Source organism: Ziziphus jujuba, chromosome 1 (assembly GCF_031755915.1).
Source record: "Ziziphus jujuba cultivar Dongzao chromosome 1, ASM3175591v1".
NCBI classification, from domain to species: Eukaryota; Viridiplantae; Streptophyta; class Magnoliopsida; order Rosales; family Rhamnaceae; genus Ziziphus; species Ziziphus jujuba.
Genome location: NC_083379.1, coordinates 11640583 through 11668106, shown reverse-complemented (window position 1 = coordinate 11668106; position 27524 = coordinate 11640583). Strand labels below are relative to the sequence as shown.

General features: G+C 31.2%; 2 protein-coding genes and 1 long non-coding RNA gene across 10 annotated transcripts; all 3 read right to left on the bottom strand.

Moving 5' to 3' along the window:
• Positions 1-1033: 1033 nt before the first annotated feature.
• Positions 1034-27524, bottom strand: LOC107417244 (probable amino acid permease 7). 3 transcript variants are annotated; one of them, XM_048474041.2, is made up of 7 exons: positions 27270-27524; positions 3718-3954; positions 2889-2982; positions 2519-2733; positions 2287-2420; positions 1960-2187; positions 1034-1629 (listed from the first exon to the last, which is right to left on the bottom strand). In XM_048474041.2, the coding sequence occupies exons 1-7, from the start codon at positions 27346-27348 to the stop codon at positions 1228-1230; spliced, it is 1389 nt and encodes a 462-aa protein (XP_048329998.2). In that variant the 5' UTR covers positions 27349-27524; the 3' UTR covers positions 1034-1227. The 3 variants fall into 3 exon arrangements, with proteins under 3 accessions (XP_048329998.2, XP_048330006.2, XP_015881354.2); XM_048474049.2 differs by lacking the exon at positions 27270-27524 and adding an exon at positions 4459-4673; XM_016025868.4 differs by lacking the exons at positions 1034-1629; positions 1960-2187; positions 2287-2420; ... (1 more) ...; positions 2889-2982; positions 3718-3954 and adding exons at positions 24109-24651; positions 24948-25175; positions 25275-25408; ... (1 more) ...; positions 25937-26030; positions 26727-26963 and having other exon boundaries at positions 27270-27482.
• LOC107417108 (uncharacterized) lies at positions 5828-11241 on the bottom strand. 4 transcript variants are annotated; one of them, XR_009635916.1, is made up of 4 exons: positions 10868-11241; positions 10223-10459; positions 6718-7479; positions 5828-6252 (listed from the first exon to the last, which is right to left on the bottom strand). It is a non-coding gene; the product is annotated as an uncharacterized LOC107417108 (long non-coding RNA). The 4 variants fall into 4 exon arrangements; XR_007241068.2 differs by having other exon boundaries at positions 5828-7479; XR_009635915.1 differs by having other exon boundaries at positions 5828-7126.
• Positions 13139-18004, bottom strand: LOC107417229 (probable amino acid permease 7). Of its 3 annotated transcripts, XM_016025842.4 has the most exons (8): positions 17636-18004; positions 16468-16555; positions 15927-16163; positions 15108-15201; positions 14739-14953; positions 14493-14626; positions 14166-14393; positions 13139-13870 (listed from the first exon to the last, which is right to left on the bottom strand). In XM_016025842.4, exons 2-8 carry the CDS (start codon positions 16544-16546, stop codon positions 13469-13471), a joined length of 1389 nt encoding a protein of 462 aa, XP_015881328.3. In that variant the 5' UTR covers positions 16547-16555; positions 17636-18004; the 3' UTR covers positions 13139-13468. The 3 variants fall into 3 exon arrangements, with proteins under 3 accessions (XP_015881328.3, XP_024928497.3, XP_015881321.3); XM_025072729.3 differs by lacking the exon at positions 16468-16555 and having other exon boundaries at positions 17636-18003; XM_016025835.4 differs by lacking the exon at positions 17636-18004 and having other exon boundaries at positions 16468-16738.

Genomic DNA, 27524 nt, shown 5'->3' with positions numbered 1-27524 from the left:
AAGTTGGAAATTTTTTTGAAATATTAAAAAAAATATATGGATTTAGTTAATTAGTCTATCTATGGTAACTAGTGGAAGTCAAAAAGTCACAATCCTTCAAACAAAAAAAAAAATAAAAATAAAAAGATAAATAAAACAAAATAAAATAAAAACAAAAACAAAAAAGAAGTTTTACGATGTGATTGATTAAAAAAAAAAAAAAAAGAAGTTGTACCCATTATTAACCAGCTTCTTTAAATGGAAAATCAAAGCAAAGTTTTTGTTTTTATTTATTTGTTTTTTTGGGTGAATGGAAAATGAAAGCAAAGTTGCATCTCTTTTGCATTTGCGTGTAGTTTTTCTCCTCGTTATTTTCTCCCAACTTCCAATAGAATTGTCATTTTCAACATTGGATTGTTATTCTATGTTTGTTTCTGTTGTTTGAAATAGTTATGAAACATTTAACCAATAATTATTACACATTTAAAATTTGGAAACCACAATAGTGATAATAATATAAACATGGTAACATTTTTAATTTTTTTCCCTTTTAATCATTTAGGCCACTTTGACGTCCAAGCTTCAATCTTGGTGTGCTTCAAGTACATTTCTTCTGGAAAATATATGGTCAGGGGCCAAAAGTTCATGCCCCCTAGCAATCCCAATATCTGGTTGAAATATGATTGCAATTCCAGTTGTTGACACAACATAAGTTTAAACCTTGTTTGAGCATTTGATTATGAATTGAAAATGAAATCAATATATATAATATGGCGTATAATAAATATTGATGAGTGCATCATCTATAGTGTTTCTGATTTTGACACTGCTTTTGATTAGTATATTGTATAGTTTCAGGGGAAATTCTATACAACAAATGAATATACTTTGAAAGCTTCAATATGGTAGGGAAATGATGTTGACTTTTGAGTTTGTCCTGTAGTTCATAGGTAGCCCCAATGCTTCATAGGTTGCCGTTTCTTTACGTTTTCTCATTCCCAATCCAATTGTCATTTATTAAGTGACACAAAGTTTGTTTCTGGTGTTTGAGATGGGTATGAAACAATCAAGCCTATAATTATTCCCATTCAAAAAATCACAAACCACAATAGTGATAGTGATATACACAAGGTAACATTTTTTTTCTCTCCTTTTACAATCTAGGCCAGGAAGGATCATTCATTATAATACATTCAAATGGGTTTCCGTCTTTCTAATCCCATTTTAAAGGAAATTTTTGTAGCCTTTTTAGCCTAGTTTTTTGCTTATGAGTCCTTGGATTGATCCAACGCAGGCAAACACTGTAATGAAAAAGCAGACAATGCTGAAAATTTGAAGCACTAACCACTTTGCTGTCCAAGCTTCGATCTTCGTCTGCTTCAAGTGCATTTTTACGGGAAAATATATGGTCAAGGGCCAAAAGTTCACACCGCCTAAAACACCCAATATCTGGTTGAAGTAAGGAAACACGATTGCAATTCCAGTTGTTAACACGACATAAGCTGTCCGGAAAGACAGCCTGAGAGGATTTAATGTAAACGCAGGCAGCAATGGGAGTCTAACTGTGTAATTGTCCTTTATAAATCTGCTTTCTGGGAACTCCTCGGCTAAACAGTTTTCAACATTTGTAAAGAGTGGTTGACTATATACCTGTTAACATTAAGATTTTGAGTTAACTGAACAGAAGTGCAATATGGTAAGTCGAGACAGCCACATGATTGCAGCAAGGTTGTGTTGTTTTTATTTGTTGATGTTCTTATTGAACAAGGTTACATTGAACAACTTCATAGCTTGTATGTTTTGGCTCACAAGGCCAATGCAGCCATCAAATAAGAGCATGTCAAATGGAATTGTGTAGCAACACAAGTTTTTCCAGAATATCATTGCTCATTTGAGATCTGTTTTACTTGCAACCCCATATCAAAAAATTTAATGTGAGGATTTGAACATGATATTGGTATGCTAGAGTAGGAAAAATACCTGATAACCTCCAACAAGATGAAGCACAATGCAAGCATTAGCAAAGTTGATGAGCCAACGTGGTCCATAAGATTCATATCCTGTTAAGAGATTCCCTGGTGTTTCATCACCAAAGGCTGCATATCCAAAAACCCCACAACTGAGGTAAAGGAAGGTTGTAATAACAACTGCTATGGTGGAGGCCTTTTTCATAGTCTGATTTTCTGGTGGAAGTGACTTCAAAGTATCCTTCATGTTTTTGCAAATTTAAGTCATTTCTTAAATGCCCAAAATTGCTATTCAATGTTGGTTTTCTAGTATGTATTTCAATCAGAAGTAGTGTCACACCTGAATTTCAATAAGAATTATAGAGTATGGATAGGCAAATAGAATGTCTCCTACAGCTTGGGATACCAACATTGTTTTTTCAGCAGCAGTAGAAGCAGAGATTCCAGCAACGCTTCCCTTAAAATAACCATTTCCTGAGATTGTATTGACAACAAAATTATTGGTTTTAGAAGGAGAAAAAGAAAAGCAAATTGAAGTCTCTTAATGGTTTTGTATCATAGACTGTGTTTACCTATGACTTTTGTGACGCCAAGTCCAAGACCAATGAAAGCGTAGCTGAAAGACATGATTGCAGCGAAAATTGATAGCCATTGTAAATTATGGAAATCAGGTAGCTGTGACAGGAAAAGTTGAACAACTCCAAACAATAGTATGTAAGAAGCATCTCCATATTCACAGTTGCCTAGCTTCCCTTCTATGGGGTAACAGTATGAATTCTGAATTGCTCTGCACCCAATGGAAAAATATTTAGGATTACATCTAATTCTAAGGATTAATCTATTAACTATATACACTAATTTTCTCCAAACTGAAAACAGGCAGCACCAAAGAAAAATCTCTCATTCCCAGGCACTGTCTCGAGTTTGATAGCTTTCATATACCTTAAGCTGAGAGCAGATGTGACAATAAAGGCAATAGCAGCCCCAAAAAAGTTCACTTGTAGAAATAGGCTACATACCAAGGCATTCTTTTTCCCTGAAAATCATGTAAACCATTACATTCCATACCTCCTAATTTTACACCAGAAGGAAAAGAAAATTTTCTGAGGAAAAATAATAATAATAATAATAAAACTCTGCTATTACATATGTATGTGTACATATATTATTTAGTTGATCCATCATATTATATATATCATCACTTCCATTACTCCAAGGAAGAGAGAATCTAATTGCTTTCACTCGGGGATCCTTGAGTAGAGGCCATATCATATTAAAACTTATAAATCTAGTGTAGGTGCTGACTTGACAGACACCAATAAATTTGTTTCAACATGAAAAGTAAAAGCTACCCAAAAACCACCGATCCCAGCTGCAAGGCTAGCCAAGAGCTTTTGGTCCCTGGAGGCGTTGTGGTCCTCTCATATTTCCCCTTTATCAAACCATAAAAGGATTCATCATTATTATGCATTATTTGTGAGTATGACAATCTGAGTGATGCTTAACAACCAAATTGTAGATTACTTATCAATTAATATCCAAAGTATAGTTACATTTTTGAGGTTATTTTGTCTCATGGACAGCCTTTTTCCAGCATCAGTCAATGTCTGACTTAACTAAAAATGTTTTATTAGGATCCTTCTAATAATATAATTAAGTAGACATAGTTTGATTATTTGTATATGTCTAATCACAACCCTACTCATAATTAACCAAAAAAAAAAAAAATATATATATATATATATAGAAGCTAGCTTCGTGATTTCCTTACCTAAATTGTTGTGAACAGCTTCAAGATAGGAGCGGTTTCGATTAGGTCCATATTCAGGGTCCGGAGAACGATAGGAATTGCAGAGAAGGAAAGCAGCAGCGAGGATTACCAGGGCAAAGACAATAATGGCCAAAGGACCTGCAATCCAACCCAACTGAGCCATACTCCATGCAAGTGATAGTACCCCCGATCCTATCACCCCTGTTATGATATGTGCTACTGCTGTCCATACGTTCCCTATAATATACAAAATTCAATTTTTACAAACATCAATTTCACAAACCTAATCTACAAAAACAGCAAGTTTCTTCTTACATCACAAATTATATGAACCTTTCTTCTTCTTCTTTTTTCTTTTCTCTTTTTTTTTTTTTTTTTTTTTCTTTTTTTGGGCATCAATCTCTGCATGTCAAGCATGGTAGTAAATTCAATATGCAGAGCAAGCCAACAAAATACTTCTACTTGGTTTTCAGTTTGATTGACTAATTAACACATCCTGATCATATATACACATATATGATGATGATGCAAAATATTAACTAGCAGCTATTAAATTTTTCTACATGGGAATTCTCTGGTGCACTTTTCAGTTAGATACATTTCTGCTATCTTCAATTTCTGGTAGATATATAGATTATGCATATATGTACATATCACATTCCTTAATATCAGAGTAAAAAACTAAAACAAATTCGAAGAAGAAAAATGATATATGTATGAAAAAAAAGGAGGGAAACAAACCAGTTCTGATAAGAGGCTCCGAGACTTGAGTGTGCAACAATGGTGTCTGATACTCTGGATCTTCTAAACCCCCCATTGATCTGCATCTAAACCAAATGATATTATGTCAAATAAAATTCCGTGAAGGAACTCAGATTTATATATTGGAGAGAAATGAAAAAAAGCAAATAATACTAATATAAATAATAATAATAATCACGAATAATCATAAGCCGTAGCCATAGTTTTCGTGTCCAACTTTTATTACACTTGGTTTGTATGAAGTGTCACACTCAGGTTTTCTTGACAATATTTTTTATGTGGAGAAGAGTAAAGTTTCTTGCATGTGAGTGGTCAACAAAAAACAAATTGTATTCCTTCGTACTTGTAAAATATCATAACCATAAAAAAAACTATCCAGTAAGTTTTAGTACACGTTAGTGACCACGTGGCTTGATTTTGTGGAAGTCGGTGGCTTTTCCAGTCCAAAATAATGGGTTTCGGACGAAAATGACAATCAGTGTCACACCATATATTTCTACATATAATAAACACGTTTTCACAATGATATGAATTACGACTCAGCATGTTCATTCATCTATTTCTTGATTAGTCATAAAAGCACTACCAAATTTATAGGCGAAGCTGCCTAGCTTTTTGATAAGTCCAGTTCCATATATATCACCAACACTGCAAACTTTAGTTTCAATTTTATAAGAGAAGCTACCTAGCTTTTTGATAAGTCTAGCCCCATATATGTGTATATATGGAAAAATATATATATAAAAATATATATATATATATATATGTTTTTCGTTATTACCAAAAAACATATATAATGTCCTTTGTATAAATGTGCATCCAATAGGGACATGAAACTTTAATTTGTAGAAGCTGGAATTATAAATTAAATGCCAAATATGGATATAAGTCACAAGTTTTATCCATAAAGACATTAAATAGTAACTAAATGTGATTGCTGTTGATTTAAAAATTAATATAGTTTAAATCTGGGATAAATATACACTGAATTTTATAGTTATTTTTTATTAATAATATATATATATATAAACTATTTATGCTTATTAGTTAATTAACTATTTTATCATAAAAACTGATTTGACATTACTGCTTTTGACTAGTATAATGTGTAGTTCAATGGCAAATTCGATACAACAAGTGAATATACATTGATTGTTGTCAATACAGTAGGAAAATGATGTTTGACTATTGCGTTTTTCTTATAGTTCATAGCTAGGCTCGTAGCTTGACAGGTTTTTATTTTCTATAGGTTTTCTCAAATTCCCAATCAAATTGTCATCATCAAACATTTGGATTTTCTTGCGACTCAGTGTTTGTTTCTGCCATTTCGGACGGTTATGAAACATTCTAAGGAATAATTATTTACATAAATACAAATCATAAACCACAATAGTGATAATTATATACATAAGGTAACATTTTTGTCTTTTTACAATTTAGGCCAGAAGGATTATTCATTATAATACATTCAAACGAGTTTCTGATCCCATTGTGAAGGAAATTTTTGCAGCCTTTTAGCTTAGTTTTTCACTTACTAGTCCTTGGGTTGATCCAATAGAGGTAAACACAGTTATAAACAAGCAAACAATGCTGAAAGTTTGAAGCATAAACTACCTTGCTCTTCAAGCTTCAATCTGCGACTGCTTCAAGTAATTTTTACTGGAAAATATATGGTTATGGGCTAAAAGTTCATGCCGTCTAGCGTGTCCAATATCTGGTTGAAGTAAAGGAAATATGATTGCAATTTCAGTTGTTGACACGACATAAGCTGTCCTGAAACGCAGCCTTAGAGGGTTTAATGTAAAAACTGGCAACAATGGCAATCTAACTCTGTAATTGTCCTCTATAAATCTACTGTGTGGGAACACCTCGGCTAACCATTTTTCAACATTTGTAAAGAGTGGTTGACAGAATATATGTTAACATTAAGATTTTGAGTAACTGAATAGAAAGTACATTATAGAAAATAGAGACAACCTCATCACTGTAGTAATGTTGCTATAATTTTATTTGCTGATTTTCTTATTGAATAAGGTTGCATTGAACGACTACACAGCTTATATATTTTGGCTGACAAGGCCAATGCAGCCAGCAAATGAGAGCATGCCACATAGACTTGTGTTGAACAAAGTTTTTGCTAAATTGCTCATTTGAGATCTGTTTTAAGCGTACCCCCAAATCAAAAAAGTTAATATGAGGATTTGAATATGACATGTGTATGCTGAGTAGGAAAAATACCTGATAACCTCCAACAAGATGAAGCACAATGCAAGCATTAGCAAAGTTGATGAGCCGACGTGGTCCATAAGATTCAAATCCTGTTAAGAGATTCCCTGGAGTTTCATCACCAAAGGCTGCATATCCAAAACCTCCACAACTGAGGTAGAGGAAGGTCATAACAACAGCTGCTATGATGGAGGCCTTTTTCATTGTCTGGTTTTCTGGTGGAGGTGACTTCAAAGTATCCTTCATGTTTTTGCAAATTTCATCGTTTCATAAATGTCCAAAATTGGTATTTAATGTTGGTTTTGTAGTAGGTATTTCAATCAAAATTAATGTCAAACTTGTATTTCAATGAGAATTATGGAGTATGGATAAGAAAAAAGAATGTCTGCTAGCGCTTGAGATACCAACAATGTTTTTTCAGCTGCAGTAGAAGTAGAGATTACTGCATTGCTTCCCTTAATATATTGACAAGAAAATTATTGCTTTAGGAAGAAGAAAAAGAAGAAATCAAATTGAAGTCTCTGATGGTTTCGTACGACTTATGCGAAGACAAGTCCAAGACCAATGAAAGAATAGCTAAAAAACATGATTGCAGCAACAACTGATAGCCATTGTAAATTATGGAAATCAAGTAGCTGTGGCAGTAAAATTTGAACAACCCCAGATAATAACATATAAGAAGCATCTCCATATTCAGAGTTGCCTAGCTTCCCTTCTATGTGGTAACAGTATGAATTCTGAATTGTTCTGGAATTCTGAATTGTTCTGCACCAACTGGAAAAATTATTTACGATTACATCTAATTCTAAGGATTAATCTATAACTATTTATACTAATGCTCTCCAAACTGAAAACAGGCAGGACCATAGGAAAATCTCTCATTTCCAGGCACCATCTAGAGATTCATGACCTGCTATACCTTAAGCTTATAGCAGATGTGACTGTATAGACAACAGCAGTCCCAAACAGGTTCATTTGTAGAAATAGGCTACATACCAAGGCATTCTTTTTCCGTGAAAATCATGTAAAGCATTATTATCCATACCTCCTTATTTTACACCAAAAGGAAAAAGAATTTTTTTTTTTTTAAGAAAAAAAAAATTCAAACTCTGTATTATGTATGCACATTTACAATAGTTTTACAGAACAGAAGACGAAGAAGGAAGAAGAAGGAAAAGAAAAGAAAGCAAGAGAAAATTCTATTTCCCAGAAAATAATGATTCGAGTTAGCTTCACAATGGAGTTATACTCTATATTATAATGACACTGTCACTGTAACAAACTTAGAGTCTTGTTACAATGAAACTACAAGTACACGTGCTTATTTACAAAAACAGAAACCAATCTAGATGCTGACAAAGCAAAACTAACTAGCAGTGATGTGGCACAACTAACAACTAATACTTATTGTCCAACATTCCCCCTCAAACTTGATGATGTCTGAATCGACAATCACAAGTTTGCTAGACAAGAATCATTCCCCCTTCAACTGATAAGACTAACATTAGGTATTCACAACTCTCAGTTTTGATTTCAGATAGAGAAGCCTCATTGTACCAAAAAGGTTTCGTAAACAAGTGAGCTACTTGCTCTTTCATAGGTATACACCTAATTTCCATGAAACTTTCAAAAAATTATCTCGAACAAAGTGTTGATCTATTTCAATATGCTTGGTTCGTTGTTGTAGAATTGGATTACATGCCAGAGTAGTTGCATTAAGATTCTGTCCACATTATGAAGGACTAGAAAATATATTTTTAACTTAGTAATTAAGTTGTTCTACCAACACAATTCAGCTGTAAGGTGAGCAATTGATCTGTAATCAGCTTTTGTACTTGACCTTGTTACCATTAATTGCTTTTTAGAACTCTAAAAATAAGATTAGGACCAAAAAAAAAAAAACCTGAATAACCACTGATGGATTGTCTGTCATCTCTGTCACTAGCTGAATTAGAGCTGCAAAGCCATAGAGACCCAATTTTGTGGAAGCTTATAACTTTATAAACCATGATAAACAGTTGTTTCAAGTATTTGAGCAATTGTTTACAACTTTCCTAATGGGTTGTAGCTGGAGACTTTACAAACTGGCTAAGTTTATTGACTCCAAATGATACATCAGGTCTGGTGATGGCTAAGTATTAGAGAGCATCAACAGTCCTCATATACAACCGTGGATCATGCATAATATCTCCCTTAGATGGAGTTAGTGGTTTATTGGCCATCATTGGTGAAGGAAAACAATTTGCTTCATACATCTTTGTGTTAATGAGAAAATCCTTTATATACATTATTTGAGTCAAAACATACTCTTATAATTTCTTGCAACATCAATTCGCAAATGAAAACTGAGCATTCAAACCAGCAATAAGCTCTTCAATAGCTTTCAAGTCAGAACCAGTGATGATTGCATTCAAACCATCCATATAAACTAGCACAAGAATATGTAGTGATGATTTGCAGTTCTTAGCACAAATAGAGAGGAATCAGCAACTGAGTTAACAAGTTCTTCTTGAATTAATGCTCCTTTTAACTTGTCAAGCCAAGCTCTTGGAGCTTGTTTAAGCTCATACAAGGCTTATGTAATCGACAAATACGATTAGGAAACTGTTTGTTTTCATATCTTTGTGGTTGTGACATATACAGTACTTCTTGTTAGTAACCATTTAGGAAAGCATTATTAATATCTAGCTGTTTAACTAGCCAATGTAATGAGACAGCAAAACTTAATATCAATCTGATTGTTGCTGGCTTAATTACAAGACTAAAGGTCTCATTAAAATCAAACAAAGACTTTTGATGTAAGCCCTTTGCAACCAATCGAACCTTATACCTTTGAATTGAACCATCAACACTTTGTTTAACTCAAAACACCCATTTATGACCCACAACATTCATATTATAAGAGCAACTGATGATTAGAGATATATATATATATATAAATATATTATTACGTTGATTCATCAGATTATATATGTGATCAATTCCATTACTCTTAAGGAAGAGAGTGTCTAATTGTTGTTTTCCCCCAAGGAACCTTGAGTAGAAGCCAAACTCATGCCAAAAAAATAGAAAAACTGAGAAATCTTATGTGGGTGTTGACTTGACAGACGCCAAAAAATTTGTTCAACATGAAAACTATGAGCTACCCAAAACCACCTACCCAATTGCGTGGCTAGCCAAGAGTGTTTAGTCCCTGGAGGCATTTTGGTCCTCTCATTTTTCTCCTTTACCAAATGACAAAAGATTCATCATTATTATGCGTTACATGTGAATGTGACTATTTGATTGATGCTTCAGCTCACAAACTATCCAATTTGTGAAGATTGGAGACCAAACAACCAAATTGTATAATACTTCATCAATCAATATTCAAGTATAGTTAGACTTATATGAAGGTTTCTTCTCAGGCCAGCCTTTTTTCAAGCATCAATTAATATTTATGCATAATTAACATATGACTTAGTAACATATACAAGGTTAAATCAAAATTGTTGTGAACAATTGCTTGATTCCTTACCTAAATTGTTATGAACAGCTTCAAGGTGGAAGCGGCTTCGATAAAGTCCATATGCAGGGTCCAGAGATCAATATCAGTAGCAGAGAAGGAAAGCGGAAGTGAGGGTTACAAGGGCGAAGAAAAGCATGGCTAAAGGACCTGCAATCCAACCCAACTGAGCCATACTCCATGCAAGGGATAGTACCCCTGACCCTATCACCGCTGTTATGATATGTGCTACTGCTGTCCACACATTCCCTTCGATACACAGAATTCAAAAAAAAAATTTCACATTTCACAAATCTAATATACCAAACATTAAGTTAACGATCACAAAATATATGAACATTTTTACATCAATTTCATGCATGGTACTCAATTAGTTTCGTTAATTTATTTCCATATCATCGTTATTATACACTGATGATGCAAAACATTTTATCAGCAGCTGTTCAGTTTCTCTGCATGGGAATTTTCTGGTGCACTTTCAAATTACATATAACAAGCATATATAATTCTGCTCTATTTAACTTTCTGATATATGCATATATATTACATACATATATATATATGTGTGTGTGTGTGTGTGTGTGTGAATGTATGTATAAAAACAGAAATAAAGTTGAAGAAGACAATGATCTAAAGAGTGAAAGGAGGGAGACAAACCAGTTATAATGAGAGAAGACTCAGAGATTTGAGAATGCAACAGAGAGGCCTGATCATTAGCATCTGTAAAACCCCCCATTAATTTGCCTCTAAAGTCTAGACCAAATAATATTTAAGACAAACACGGTTTTCAGAAGGAACAGAGATTCATATATTTGAGAAAATGGAAAGAAACCAAAGACTAAGAAATGAATAATCGTAAAGCTTGCTGGGTCTTGGTCTTTTGCTTTTCGAGTCCAGCTCTACTGTAATTGTTTATGTGTTGAGTCACATTCAAGATTTTCCATAGATTTTCTTATTTTATTTCATGTTGATGAAATTTTCCTATTTTATTTTGTTTTCTAAGAAAGAGTCAAGTTCTTATTTCACCCAAAAGAAAAAAAGAAAGAAAAAAAAAAAAAAAAAAAAAAAAAGAGAGAAAAGTTTTAAGTTAGGTAAGCTGTCAATTGTAGTTGATATTATTAATTTTTATAGTAAAATATCAAAAATTCACAAACCATAAAAATAAAAAAATTAAAAAATTAAAAAAAAAATCTAAATTTCTCAGGCACATATAGGTCACCACGTGGCTTGATATTGTGGAACATGGTCGTTTCTAACTTAAAATAATAAAGCTTTTGACAAAAAGCCTGTTACTGTGACAACAAATGTATATAAAATATACATAAAATTTTGTTAACAAAATTGTCTTTACCTAAAGGCACGCATCACCCGTTCATTATTATCAATAAAATTTATTGCCAACAATAAATTAATGGTGCCCTTATAACGCAGAGTTATATTATATCTGTATGTATATACAAGATACGAATTACAAACAAATTATTTCAGAAAAAATTACAAACCAATTATGACCAAAAAAATTACAAACCAATTCTCTCTCTCTCTCTCCTTTTTATTATTATTATTATTTTTTTGATGAATACAAACCAATTCATTCATTGATTTAAACAATAATACATTCACCAAAATAATAATAATAATAAATGCTTCGAATTTTATATGATTAACTAGGTTGTTGATAAGTACGACGTCTTTTCACCAAATTTCATTAAAAAAAGGTATTTCACCAAGAAAGAGTACAACGTCATATATGTCATAAATATTCTGCGGTTTAGTGGCGGACCCCAGAAAAAATTTGCTAGAGGCACAATTACACAGTGATTACTAATTTATATTTCGAAAAGACTTAGACAAGTGCAAAATTATAAAATTTTATGTTGACGATGGTCAAGCTAGTGATAAAGTAAGTGGAAGTTTCTTTATTTCTCTTAAAAAAAAATGGAAAAATAGTCATTGGATAATTTTAGCAAATATGATTTTGTGCTCACAATAAATTCATTACAAATAAAAATAAATAAATATATTACTTGAGGTAAAATAAAAATATTTTGATTTGTTAGGAATGATGTACCAAAATAAAAATAAAAATAAAAAAAATTGTAACTGAAACCAAAGAAAATAGCAGCTAAATTTACCTGCAATTACAACAAACCAAATAGTAATTAAATAAATATATTTTTTATTTTAATTACATATTTTTTTATGTTATTAAATAATTGCATCAACTAATTATAATTATTGATAAGTATATATTAAAAAATAGAAATTAAATAAGTATTATATTACTACGGAAATATAGTTAAGTATAATTATATCTATATATAAGTGAGGGATAAACCAAAAATAGATATAGATAAGTGTGTAAAATAGAATTAAAACTATAAAAGGAAATGGGAAAGAAAAATAATAAAACTGATGAGTAAGAGCGAGAACAATAACGAAATATATTCGCGAAATTTATTTTTCGAAAAATATATATTAAAATATTATTTATTTTCATAAACAACTTTGAAATAAATAAAAATGAAACTAATTAAATATTACTAAATAAAGAAGGGACACAATGGGCATATCACTCATTTATCTATATCTAACATTCTCATTTATTTGTAGGTTTTTTTTATCTTTATTGAGTGTTAATTTTTTTTTAACTTTTGATTTGAATTTTGATGTTTAAAATTTTGAACTCTAATACAATGTTAACTTATCATTTATTTCAAAAGTTAAAACTATTAACAGATTTTAATATATACATCTAGTTATGTCTAACAATAACATTGACATTATCAACATTTGTATTATTGCCACTCAATGATTGATTTTGTTGTTTGGAATTTTTTTTTTTTTTCCCTTTTTTGGCCAGAAAAGGGGTGTTATGTAAACCAAAAGGACCGAACATACAAACCAGCATGTTGCTAATGAATCAAGGAGTAGTAATCATACCGTATTCATAATTGATACAAAATTATTACAAATGGTGAGAGGGGAAAAAAAACCCTCTAGATTCTCATTTACAAGGGCCCAACGAGCCACCAGATGTGCCAATCTATTGCTGTTCGAAATAGTTATGAAACATTTTTACCCAATAATCATTCACATTTGAAAAATTGGAAACCGTAGTATTGATAATAAATCTACATAAGGTAACACTTTTTTTTATCATTTTTTTTTTTTTTTCACAATTTAGGCCAGGAAGGATCAATCATAATAAAACTTTCAAATGAGTTACTGATCCTATTATGAACTTTCTGTCACCTTTTAGCCTAGCTTTTCACTTATTAGTCCATGGATTGAACCAAACAAAGCAAACAATGACAAAAACAGGCAAATAATGCTGAAAATTCGAAGCATTAACCACTTTGCTGTCCGAGCTTCAATCTTGGTCTGCTTCAAGTACATTTCTACTGGAAAATATATGGTCAACGGCCAAAAGTTCAGGGCCCCTAGCAATCCCAATATCTGGTTGAAGAAAGGGAATATGATTGCAATTCCTGTTGTCGACAAAACATAAGCTGTCCTAAAACACAACCTGAGAGGATTTAATGTAAAAACCGGCAACAAAGGGAGTCTGACTGTGTAATTTTTCTTCATAAGTCCGCTCTCAGGGAACTCCTCAGCGAACCATTTTTCAACATTTGCAAAGAGTGGTTGACTGTATACCTGTTTAACATTAAGATTTTGAGTAACTGAATAGAAAGTAGAGACAGCCTCATATATCAATGCAACAATTGTTGCTGTAATTTTATTTGTTGATGTTCTATCTTACTGAACAAGGTTGAAATTGAACATAATATGTTTTGGCTGATAAGGCCAATGCACCAAGCAAATGAGAGCATGCTCTATGGACTATTGTTGCAGCATAAGTTGTGCTAAATAGCAGTGCTCATTTGAGATCTGTTTTACTTGTAGCCCAAGAATTTGAATATGATATTGGTGTGTTGAGTAGGAAAAGTACCTGATAACTTCCAACCATATGAAGCACAATGCAGGCGTTAGCAAAGTTGATTAGCCAACGTGGTCCGTAAGATTCAAATCCTGTTAAGAGATTCCCTGGTGTGTCATCACCAAAGGCTGCATATCCCAAACCACCACAACTGAGGTAGAGCAAGGTTGTAATAACAGTTGCTATGGTCGAGGCCTTTTTCATTGTCTGGTTTTCGGGTGGAGGTGACTTCAAAGTATCCTTCATGTATTTGCAAATTTAAGTTATTTCTTAAATGCTCAAAATTGCTATTTAATGTTGGTTTTCTATTAGGGATTTCAATCAAAAGTAGTTTCACACCTGTATTTCGATGAGAATTAAGGAGTATGGATAGGCAAATGAAATATCTCCTAGAGCTTGAGATATCAACCATACTTTGTCAGCTGTGGTAAAAGCTGGGATTCCTGTAATGCTGCCCTTAATATAACCATCTCCTGTGATTATAATGACAAAAAAATTATTGGTTTTGGAAGAGAGAGAAAAAAAAATATTAATAATGAAAAACAATCTAAGTCTCTAACAATTTGTAGCATAAACTGCGTTTACCCATGACTTTTACAAAGCCAAGTCCAAGACCAATGAAAGCATAGCTGAAAGACATGATTGCAGCAAGGATTGAAAGCCATTGTATATTATGGAAATCAGGTAGTTGTGACAGCAAAACTTGAACAACTCCAAACATTAGTATAAAAGAAGCATCTCCATATTGACAATTGGCTAGCGTCCCTTCTATAGGGTGACAGTACGAATTCTGAATTGCTCTGCATCCAAATGGAAAAATATTTAGGATTACATCTAATTCTGAGGATTAATCTAGAAATATTTATGCATTATGTTCTCCAAACTGAAAACAGGCAGGTCATGGAAAATCTCTCATTTGTAAGCACTGTCTATAGTTTGATGACCTTCATATACCTTAAGCTGATAGTAGATGTGACAGTAAAGGCAATACCAGCCCCAAACAATCCCACTTGTAGAAATAGGCTGCATACCAAGGCATTCTTTCTCCCTGAAAATCATGTAAACCATTACTTTCCATACCTCCTTATTTGAGAAGGAAAAGAAAAATCATTGAAACCAAAATCAAATGCGGTCATTTTTTATGTATGTATATATAAATTTAAATTGTTAAGTTGATTCATTATATAGGTTATTGATTCTATTACTCTAATATTACTCTAAGAAAGAGAGATTCTAATCGTCACAGCCAAGGAACCTTGAGTAGAGAGGCCATCTCATGCCAATAACATAGTGAAACTAAGAAACGTAATTTGGGTGTTGACTTGACAGAAACCAATAAACTTGTTCAATATGAAAAGTAAAAGCCAGTCAAGACCACCTAACGAGCTGTCTGGCTAGCTAAGCTGGAGACATTTTGGTCCTCTCGTTTTTCCTCTTTACCAAATCATAAGAGATTCATCATTATCATGTACAATTTGTGACTGTCTGATTGATGCTTCAGTTTACAAAACATCCCCTAAAATCGGATACAAAACAACCAAATAGTAGAATATCCATCAATTAATATGCAAGTCTAATCACATCTTTATCAAATTATTCCTCAAGGCCAGCCTTTTTCCACATCAATAAATCTATGACTTAATTGAGAAGATTTATTAAGACCCTTTTAATAATATAATTAAATAAAACATAGTTGGACTACTTTCAGATGTTTAATCAAAATCTTACTCCATGATTAACAAAAAACAGAAGCTAGCGGCCAGATTTCCTTACCTAAATTGTTGTGAACAGCTTCAAGGTAGGAGCGGTTTCGATTAAGCCCATATTCAGGATCCGGAGAACGATAGCAGTTGCAGAGAAGGAAAGTGGAAATGAGTGTTACGAGGGCAAAGGAAAGCATGGCCAAAGGACCTGCTATCCAACCCAACTGAGCGATACTCCATGCAAGTGATAGTACCCCTGATCCTATCACCGCTGTTATGATATGGGCTACTGCTGTCCATACGTTCCCTTCAATATACAAAATTCAAACATTTTTTCAAACATCAATTTCACCAATCAGATATACAAAACATGAAGTCCATGACCACAAAATACATATATGAACCATCTTCTACAACCTTGGTCTTTATTTGTCTACCTGGGATTTTTCTGGTGCACTTTCAAGTTACATATAAGCAAGCATATACAATTCTGCTTTCTTTAACTTTCTGATATTTATAGATTATAAACACATAACATCCATTGATTTCAAAAAAACAAAAGATAAAGTTGAAGAAGAAAGTGATATAAGTGTAAAAGAAGGGAGACAAACCAGTTCTAATTAGAGAAGACTCAGAGGTTTGAGTTTGCAACAGAGGAATCTGATCATTTGCATGTGTTAAAACCCCCATAATCTGCCTCTAAACCAAATAATATTATGTCAAATACAGTGTTGAAATGGAGAGGAACAGACAGCGATATATAGACGGGGAGTGAAATAAAGGACAAGCCGCCGGGACTAGTATAAGTTAGCTTTGATTTTCGTGTCCAGCTTTATTAAACTGGCTCCTTTTATGCTGTGTTACACGCAAGTTTCTCGGGACAATTTTCATTTTTCTTTTATTTATTATTTTCAGGAAAAGAGTAAAGTTTCATGTGAGACACTTGGCAGAGAGAGAGAGAGAGAGAGATTGAGACGGTCAAAAATCGACAAATTTTATCACTCACAGACGACTTTCGGAGCTGTGTGGCGCGTGGTGTTTAAGCACTTTGGATCATCACAGACTTCTTTGCCAATTTTTTTTAAAAAAATTATATATATATATATATATTAAAAAATACAATTCAAAATTATTTTATCCAATTGTTTAAAATTTTTTCAATAAAAAATAATAATAATATTAATACATATATTGATTTGTATATATTAATTTTAATTTTCTATAGAATTTTTTTGGATAAAATCTTTTTAAAATTGATTATATTATTTATAAGTTAATCCGATAAATTTTTAATTTATACATAATAAAAAATTAATAAAATAATATTTAATACTATTAAATAGTTGATCCACATGCAATGCAATGCATCTGGCCCTACACGTTTTGGCTTTTTTCCAAGTGTCAAAAGCTGGTTGCACCCTCTCAACTACCTTGTTTTTCATCTTAACCGCTGGTTTTGGCTTTATTATACAAATACCCTTGCTCTCAAAAATTTAACATGCCATTAAAACTTTTATTTATTGAATTTTTTAATACACAACCAATCACATATCCAACAAGCAAACAAATGTAAGAAAAAAAAAAAAATTTGAAAGCAAACATTCGCGAAGAGGACAAATTGATATGTAAAAAAAAAAAAAAAAGCAGTTTATGCCAAAAAAAAATGCACGATACCTTAGAACGGTAAACCCAAAAATTTAGAGATAAAATATTTAAAATATCAAAAATTGATAGCCAATCACCAAAAGCTGGAAAAATAACTAGAGTTCAGAATTAAACCGGAGATGGAGACTGGTGCTTCTCGAAGGACGCAGATTGGGTTGGGTGCTTCGCGGAGAGAGAAGAAGGTATTGATCGGCGTCGAGAGAGAGAAGCAGATCTGAGATCGGCGTCAAGAGAGAGAAAAGAAGGTATTGATCGGCGTCGATAGAGTGAAGCAGATCTGAGACCGGCGTCGAGAGAGAAGCAGACCGGAGATCGGCTTCGCGTCAAGAGAGAGAAGCAATCCCGCTGTGACTCACGAAACGTGGTGGCCCTAGTGGGTCAGATTTGTCCCCCAAATCTTGCCCTATTACTAATTTAGGACGATTTTGACCATTGTGGTTTTTTTTCTATCTCTCTCTCCTAACATTGACCATTCTGGATTTTGCCCTAACAAAAACCAATTATATGAATATCAGCCTGCGTTGTATTTTAATATATATATATATATATATAAAATATATATTATGCTGTATTTATATATATATATATATTTTTATTTTTTTTCATTTTAAAAAATAAAGAAATATTTTTTTATTATTTATAGTATTGCTAGAATTAACTATCTTACTTAAAATAGATTAAACTATTTTTTATTATTGTTTGTATAATTATATTAAATAATTATTTTATTCATAATATAATTTTGATTATTATTTATGATAATAATTACCTTATCTAAAGTTATATAATATTTAAAAAAGCTATAAAATGTTTTAACCTTATCTAAAGTATTAATTATCAACAACATGTTAAATTGAGAAAATAACAACATTTTAGGGAATAAAAAAAGCATTAGTCATAAACTTTCAAATATACCATGGCAAAGTAAAAAAAAGGTAAAAAGGCAAAAAAAAAAAAAAAAGAACAACGTTTTAGAAAAAAAAAAAAAAATCCGTCAGCTTTACGGTTTCCAACTTAACATAACAAAGAATATAAAGAAAAAGAAAATATGCTTTAGGGAAAAAAAAAAAAAACAAAAACAAAAACATTAGTTATATTTTTTTCTTTTTCTTTTTGGCTTGGAAGTTAGTTATATTTTTTCTAATTGCATCAGTTATATGACAACGCATTCTTTTATATAAATATAATATGCAATTTCCATTATTGGCAAAGAAAAAAAAAAAAAGAACGAATTGGGTTTATATGGTGCAAGTTAAACCCAACCCTCTCCTGGGTTTGTATGGTGCGGCTTGAGTTGTGTAAAAGGGTGGGGTTCACAAAATTTGGTATGAATTGGGGCATGTGCTTTTACCTCCACGGATAGCACCAGTAATACAATGCAAGGAGAGTGTTAATACAGGATACCAAACGTGCACTATGAATCTATATTCTGTCATAAGCCAATCCAAATTGGTGATACAAACATGTTTCAAAGAACTAAATCAAAGTTTCCGTAATTGTATAGCAAACATCCAATTACCAGTTGGTTTAGATCATTTGATGACAAGTTCATTGTTTACTGTTGATAATATTTTCAAAAAATTAAGTGACCAAGGTTTATTATTTTATAAAATGCATAAATGCAATTAATAGTTGCTTTAATCAAATCTTAATAAAAATTTACTTAAAAATGAATTTATTTTCTAACAGAAAAGAAATGAAATTTTTTTTGCAAATAACTGACTCACTAAAATTGAAAAAATAAATAAAATATAAAAAAGAAAAAGTTCTTGAATAATAGATTATTATTCAATATATTACTGTTATAAAGTATCACATTGAAACTTGAAGTAATGTTGACAATTTTAATTAAATAAGTTAAATTTTCAAACTTATTTAATTAGAATTTGTTAGTTATATTTTTAATTCAAACTGAAAATAGATGAAACATATAATAAAATAAAATAAAAATGTACGTAGCAAGGAAATATTAATTGTTAATTGCTAGAAATATTATATTGAGTGGATTGTAGAATTATATATATATATATATATATATATATATATGTAATAGATATATGAACCATGTGACAAAAACAAAAACAGAAGAAGAATGATTTTGTGCCATATCTAATTAACAAAAGTAACTCAATACATGGAGATTTTCTTTTTCAAAACTATAAAAATACATAAATTTTTATTTAATGTATTAATGCATGTATTTTATAACTTTTAGAATCTATTATGTTTGGAAATAAGAGAGAATCATAATCAATAATATTTGGTAAGTTAACAACAATGATGAGGTTTTGGAAGCAAGGCAAAAATGGCAAGTAGTGTAAATCTTTCACAACCAAACGATGCTGAAAAAAATATCAATCACAGGAAACTGCAAAAGTCTCCCTTATTATATGATAAGACAGCAAAAAAAAGTTTGCTCAACATAAGGATAAAGAAATAATGCTTAATTAGTCATTATGGAACATTTTTTTTGTCAATATTGGGATGATAAACAATTGTAATTTTTTGTAAACTATTACAAAATACATTGTTTTTTTATAATAGTAGCACTAATATTAATATTTTGTAAAATGCAAGATGTAATAGAAAATAGTTTAGATATTACCTAGTTTTCTATTAAATCTTGCAAATATTTTAGAAAAGCATCAATAATGCTAAGATATCTTTATTTACGATGTAAATATTTTATGTTTTCACTACTTATTTAATTTTTTGCTTAGTAAGAGAATATCCTATTTTTTTAAAAAAAAATTAAATAATCCTTTATAAAATGCTCTATATGGTTGTTTTATTCAAATAAACTTTCTCTTTCCTATTAATATAAAATTGAAAAAATAATTAATAAATAAATGCTTTTTAAATTATTATGCCATAACAATCATAAAATAATTTTAATTAAAAATATTCCAAATAAAAAGTGACCTATTAGATACTTAAATTTCATATTAAACCACCTGTGCATTACACGTGGCCACACCTAGTATTAAATATACATATTGCAGTTTGTTTAATTCAAATAGGACGTTTAACAAAAAAGAAATCCAACAGGATATGAAAGATTATAAATAAAGTTGGAATTTATAAATTCCAAAATAATATGAATTTGATTAACTAGTCTGTATCTACGCTATGATAACTAATGCAAGCCGAATATTTACCCAAAAAAAAAAAAAAACTAATGCAAGCCGAATATTACCAAAACCCAAAAAAAAAAAAAAAGGAAGACTAGTGCAAGCCAAAATGTTTTATCCATTTTAACCAGCTTAAGGGCTTTCCTTGGAAAATGAAAGTAAAGATCCATATTTTGCATGCTGTTTTTCTACTTGTCAATCAATTAAGTTGTTTTCTTTGATTCGAAATATTAATTACCTGCTAATCACTAAAGTCGAAAGCTTGAATAAGTATATAATTAGAAATTTATGTTTAAATATAATATATATATATATATATTGATTGATGCAACTATGCATCATCCATACTTTTCTGATTTCGACTCTTCTGCCAATATTGATAAGCATTAATATGTACCTTTCAGAGGAAAGGTACTTTGATAATTTTTTTTTTGTTTAATGAAAAAAAAAAAAACAAAAAAAAAAAGATGACCGATAAGAGCACCAAAGCATCACGCAAATGGTTCTGAACCACACAACATTGCAGTATAGAATACGACGTGGCAATAGCGGGAAAAGATAGTTTGATCGTTACCACAAAAACTGAGTACAAAATTTTTTGTGTACTTTTGAATTTTTCTTATTGGTCATAACTAGACTCTTTCATTTTTGTGGTTGAATTTAATAAACAAAAAATGGGTCTTCAAAATAACTTTAATCATATATTTTCTATCAAAAGCTTATAATTCTCCATACGTTTGCCCAACTTCTCAATAGAATTTTCCATCAAAATGTCATTGTCAACATTAGTTGAAATAGTTATGTATATAATAGGCTACCAATCAAGCATTTCATAGTGTGAATAAGAAATAGAAAAAGATCATCAATCAAAGTTTCAAAAAAAAAAACAAAGTCGTAAAAAAGTTGCAAATTCTCTGTAGCTTCCTTGCAATTAGGTAGAAATGGAAATAACTTTTCTTACTTTCTAAACAAGATAATTTAGTTAACCATCATATAACTTATAGTTAGGATTGGTTTTTGAGAACTTTGACTGAGTGCATTATTATGGATTGCTAACAGTTTTGTCCTTCACTTCAAGTTTAAAGCCCAAGCTTACCATATCTATTTACGGATTGGACACTACCAACCCATTCTGTAACTTTAATTCATAAAACTCATTATCAGTAATCAAACCACAAGTGTGACAATGGATTTTATTTGTACTTATGAAGGATATACAAACATAAATATACATATATATATATGTATGTATGTATATATGTTAAAGTAAACAATCAGCTCAATTTGGCACTCATAAGTCCTTGAACTGATCCAATTAAGCTCACTGCTGTCACAAGAAAGCAAATGAAACTAAATATCCTAAGAACAATCCATTTTCTTGTCCAAGCCCCAATTTTCTTCTGTACAAAGTACATTTCCACAGGGAAGTATATAGCCATAGGCCAAAAGTTCAATGCCCCTAAAACCAATTATTATCAAAAAAATTACAAACCAATTCTTTTTCTTTTTTTTCTTTTTTATGAATACAAACCAATTCATTCATCGATTTAAACAATAATACATTCACCAAATAATAATAATAATAATAATAATAATAATAATAATAATAATAATAATAAGTGCTTCGAATTTTGAATGATTAACGAGCTTTTTGCAAAAAAATAAATAAATAAAAAAAAACTAGCTTTTTGATAAGTACAACGTCTTTTCACCAAGTTTCATAAAAAAAAGGTATCTTCACCAAGAAAGAGTTCAACGTGACATATGTCATAAATATTCTGTGGTTTAGTGGCGGACCCCAGAAAAGGTTTGGTAGAGGCACAATTGCACAGTGATTAATAATTTATATTTAGAAAAGACGTATACATGTGCAAAATTATAATATTTTATATTATATGATGGTCAAGTTAGCGTAAAGTAAGTGGAAGTTTCTTTATTTTTAAGGAATAAAAAGAAAAGAAAAAGTGGCCTTGCTCGCGTGGTCGAGCGCCACTACCTGCACCACAGTTGTCGGGTTCGAGTCACGGCGCACAGGGGACTGCCCAAAAAAAACAAAAACAAAAAAAAAAAACCGTAAGTGGAAGTTTCTTTATTTTTCTTTAAAAAAAAATAAAAAATAGTCATTGGAAAATTTTACCAAATATGATTTTGTACTCACAATAAATTCATTACAAATAAAAAAAAAAACATAAACATATTACTTGATGTAAAAGAAAATAAAATAAAAATATTTTGATTTGTTAGGAATAATCTACCAAAAAAAAAATAAAAATTGTAACTGAAACCAAAGAAAATAGCAGCTAAATTTACCTGCAATTACAACAAACCAAATAGTAATTAAATAAATATATTTTTATTTTAATTACATATTTTTTTATGTTATTAAATAATTGTATCAACTAATTATAATTATTGATAAGTATATATTAAAAAATACAAATTAAATAAGTATTATATTGCTACAGAAATATAGATAAGTATAATTATATCTATACATAAGTGAGGGATAAACCAAAAATAGACATAGATAAGTGTGTAAATAGAATTAAAACTATAAAAAGAAATGGGAAAGAAAAATAATAAAACTGATGAGTAAGAGCGAGAACAATAACGCAATATATTCACGAAATTTATTTTTCAAATAATATATATTAAAATATTATTTATTTTCATAAACAACTTTGAAATAGATAAAAATGAAACTAATTAAATATTACTAAATAAAGAAGGGATACAATGGGCATATCACTACTTATACCAGGCTAAATGATAAAACAATGAAAAAGCATTAAAAATGAAAAAGCATTAAAAACATTGTGAGAGGAGGGAGAGGCACGTGGCACCGCCCCTACGTGGGTCTGCGCCTGCTCTAGTTTGCTATGTCAAATAATATATTTATGTATATATACTGTAGTTTGTACAAATCCAATAGGGACATGAAACTTTAATTTATGAATATAAATTAAGCTGGAAATTAGAAATTATATATATATATGATTTATAGATATAAGTTAAGCTGGAAACTATAAACTTTAATTTATCGATCTATGTTTTCTCAACTTATTGTTCTTAAATTGTCATTTTTCGTAAAAATTTAAATTATTAATAAGTATGTTTACCATATATATTATTTATCTATATCTAACATTCTCATTTATTTATACGTTGTTTTTATCTTTAAAAGTGTTATTATTATTATTTTTTTAAACTGTCCATAATATAATTTGAATTTTGATGTTTAGAATTTTGAGTTCTAATATAATGTTAAATTAACATTTTTTTTTAACTAAAACTATTAAAATTATAGTTTAATATATACATATAGCTATGTCAAACAATAACATTGACATTGTCAACATTCGTATTATTGCCACTCAATGTTTGCTTTTGTTGTTTGAAATAGTTATGAAACATTTTTACCCAATAACTATTCATATTTTAAAAATTGGAAACAGATTGATAATAAATCTACACAAGGTAACAATTTTTTTTTTTTTTCTTGTTTTTCTTTTTACAATTTAGGCCTGGAAGGATCATTCATAATATCACTTTCAAATGAGTTACTGATCCTACTATGAAAGAATTTTCTGTGACCTTTTAGCCTAGCTTTTCACTTATTAGTCCATGGATTGAACCAAACAAAGCAAACAAGGTCACAAACAGGCAAATAATGCTGAAAATTCGAAGCATGAACCACTTTGCTGTCCAAGCTTCAATTTGGGACTGCCTCAAGTACATTTCCACTGGAAAATATATGGTCAATGGCCAAAAGTTCAAAGCCCCTAGCAATCCCAATATCTGGTTGAAGTAAGGGAATATGATTGCAATTCCAGTTGTTGACACAACATAAGCTGTCCTAAAACACAACCTGAGAGGATTTAATGTAAAAACCGGCAACAATGGGAGTCTAATTGTGTAATTTTCCTTCATAAAACCGCTGTCTGGGAACTCCTCAGCGAACCATTTTTCAACATTTGCAAAGAGTGGTTGACTGTATACCTGTTTAATATTAAGATTTTGAGTAACAGAATAGAAAGTAGAGACAGCCTCATATATCAATGCAACAATTGTTGCCGTAATTTTATTTGTTGATGGTCTTTCTTATTGAAAAAGTTTGCAATTGAACATAATAAGTTTTGGCTGACAAGGGCAATGCAGCCAGCAAATGAGAGCATGCTACATGGACTATTGTCGCAGCGTAAGTTGTGCTGAATAGCAGTGCTCATTTGAGGTCTGATATACCTGTAACCCAAGAATTTGAACATGATATTGGTATGTTTGAGTAGGAAAAATACCTGATAACCTCCAACCAGATGAAGCACAATGCAGGCGTTAGCAAAGTTGATTAGCCAACGTGGTCCGTAAGATTCAAATCCTGTTAAGAGATTCCCTGGTGTGTCATCACCAAAGGCAGCATATCCGAAACCTCCACAACTGAGGTAGAGGAAGGTTGTAATAACAGTTGCTATGGTCGAGGCCTTTTTCATTGTCTGGTTTTCTGGTGGAGGTGACTTCAAAGTATCCTTCATGTTTTTGCAAATTTAAATCATTTCTTAAACGCCCAAAATTGCTATTTAATGTTGGTTTTCTATTAGGTATTTCAATCAAAAGTAGTTTCACACCTGTATTTCGATGAGAATTAAGGAGTATGGATAGGCAAATGCAATATCTCCCAGAGCTTGAGATATCGACCATACTTTGTCAGCTGCAGTAAAAGCTGAGATTCCTGTAATGCTGCCCTTAATATAACCATCTCCTGTGAATATAATGACAAAAAAATTATAGGTTTTGGAAGAGAAAAAAAAAAAAAAATTTATTATAGGTTATGGAAGAGCAAAAAAAAAAAAAAAAAAAAAACAAAAAAATGAAAACCAATCTAAGTCTCTAGCAATTTGTAGCATAAACTTTGTTTACCTATGACTTTTACAAAGCCAAGTCCAAGACCAATGAAAGAATAGCTGAAAGACATGACTGCAGCTAGAATTGACAGCCATTGTATATTATCGAAATCAGGTAGCTGTGACAGAAAAAGTTGAACAACTCCAAACATTAGTATAAAAGAAGCATCTCCATATTGACAATTGGCTAGTTTCCCTTCTATAGGGTAACAGTACGAATTCTGAATTGCTCTGCATCCAAATGGAAAAATATTTAGTATTACATCTAATTCTGACGATTAATCTAGAAATATTAATACATTATGTTTTCCAAACTGAAAACAGGCAGGATCATGGAAAATCTCTCATTTGTAGGCACTGTCTAGAGTTTGATGACCTTCATATACCTTAAGCTGATAGCAGATGTGATAGTATAGGCAATATCAGCCCCAAACAGTCCCACTTGTAGAAATAGACTACATACCATCGCATTCTTTTTCCCTGAAAATCATATAAACCATTACTTTCCATACCTCCTTATTTCAGAAGGAAAAGAAAAATCATTGAAACCAAAATCAAATTCTGTCATTATATATGTATGCATATATAAATTTATATCGTTAAGCTGATTTGTTATATGGGTGATTGATTCTATTACTCTAATATTACTCTAAGAAAGAGAGACTAATTCTTACAGCCAAGGAACCTTGAGTAGAAAGGCCATCTAATTTAGGTGTTGATTTGACAGAAACCAATAAACTTGTTCAACGTGAAAAAAGCTAGCCAAGACCACCTAACCAGCTGTCTGGCTAGCTAAGGTGGAGATAATTTGGTCCTCTCATTTTTCCTCTTTACCAAATCATAAAAGATTCATCATCATCATGAATAATTTGTGACTGTCTGATTGATGCTTCAGTTTACAAAACATCCAATTTACTTAGATTTGCTACAAAACGACAAAATTGCAGAATATCCAGCGATTAATATCCAACTCTCTAATCACATTATTATGAAATTTTTTTCTCGAAGGCTAGCCTTTTTCCTCATCAATTAATCTATGACTAAATTGAGAAGATTTATTAAGACCTTTTTAATAATATAATTCAATAAAACCTAGTTGGATTACACTCAGATGTTTAATCAAAATCCTACTCCATGATTAACAAAAAACAGAAGAGAGCTGCTTGATTTCCTTACCTAAATTGTTGTGAACAGCTTCAAGGTAGGAGCGGTTTCGATGAAGCCCATATTCAGGATCCGGAGAACGATAGCAGTTGCAGAGAAGGAAAGTGGAAATGAGTGTTACGAGCGCAAAGGAAAGCATGGCCAAAGGACCTGCAATCCAACCCAACTGAGCCATACTCCATGCAAGTGATAGTACCCCTGATCCTATCACCCCTGTTATGATATGTGCTACTGCTGTCCATACATTCCCTTCAATATACAAAATTCAAACATTTTTTTTAAACATCAATTTCACAATTCAGATATACAAAATATGAAGTCCAAGATCACAAAATACATATATGAACCATCTTCTACTACCTTGGTCTTTATTTGTATACATGGGATTTTTCTGGTGCACTTTCAAGTTACATATAAGCAAGCATATATGATTCTGTTTTCTTTAACTTTCTGATATTTATAGATTATAAACACATAACATTCATTGATTTCAAACAAAAAACAAGATAAAATTGAAGAAGAAGGTGATACAAGTGAGAAAGAAGGGAGACAAACCAGTTCTAATAAGAGAAGACTCAGAGTTTTGAGTATGCAACAGAGGAATCTGATCATTTGCATCATTTAAAATCCCCATGAATGTGCCTCTAAACCAAATAATATTATGTCAAACACCGTTTTGAGATGGAGAGGAACACACAGCGATTTATAGAGGGGAGTGACATGAAGGCTAAGCCTCTAAGCCTAACATACGTTAGCTTTGGATTTCGTGTCCTGCTTTATTAATTACTGGCCTTTTTTTATGCTGTGTCG

Bases quoted from the DNA above. Each gene is read 5' to 3' on its own strand.
- LOC107417229 (XM_016025842.4), bottom strand. From the start codon at position 16,546: ATGGGGGTTTTAACACATGCAAATGATCAGATTCCTCTGTTGCAAACT. The intron at 14,627-14,738 runs GTAAACGCAGTT...TTATAATCACAG, and splicing joins TGGCTTTGTAAAAGTCATGG to GAGATGGTTATATTAAGGGC. The intron at 14,394-14,492 runs GTGTGAAACTAC...AAATACATGAAG, and splicing joins TAATTCTCATCGAAATACAG to GATACTTTGAAGTCACCTCC.
- LOC107417244 (XM_048474041.2), bottom strand. From the start codon at position 27,348: ATGGGGATTTTAAATGATGCAAATGATCAGATTCCTCTGTTGCATACT. The intron at 3,955-27,269 runs GTTTGTCTCCCT...TGTATATTATAG, and splicing joins GTCTTCTCTTATTAGAACTG to GGAACGTATGGACAGCAGTA. The intron at 2,734-2,888 runs GTATATGAAAGC...CATTGGGTGCAG, and splicing joins ACATCTGCTCTCAGCTTAAG to AGCAATTCAGAATTCATACT.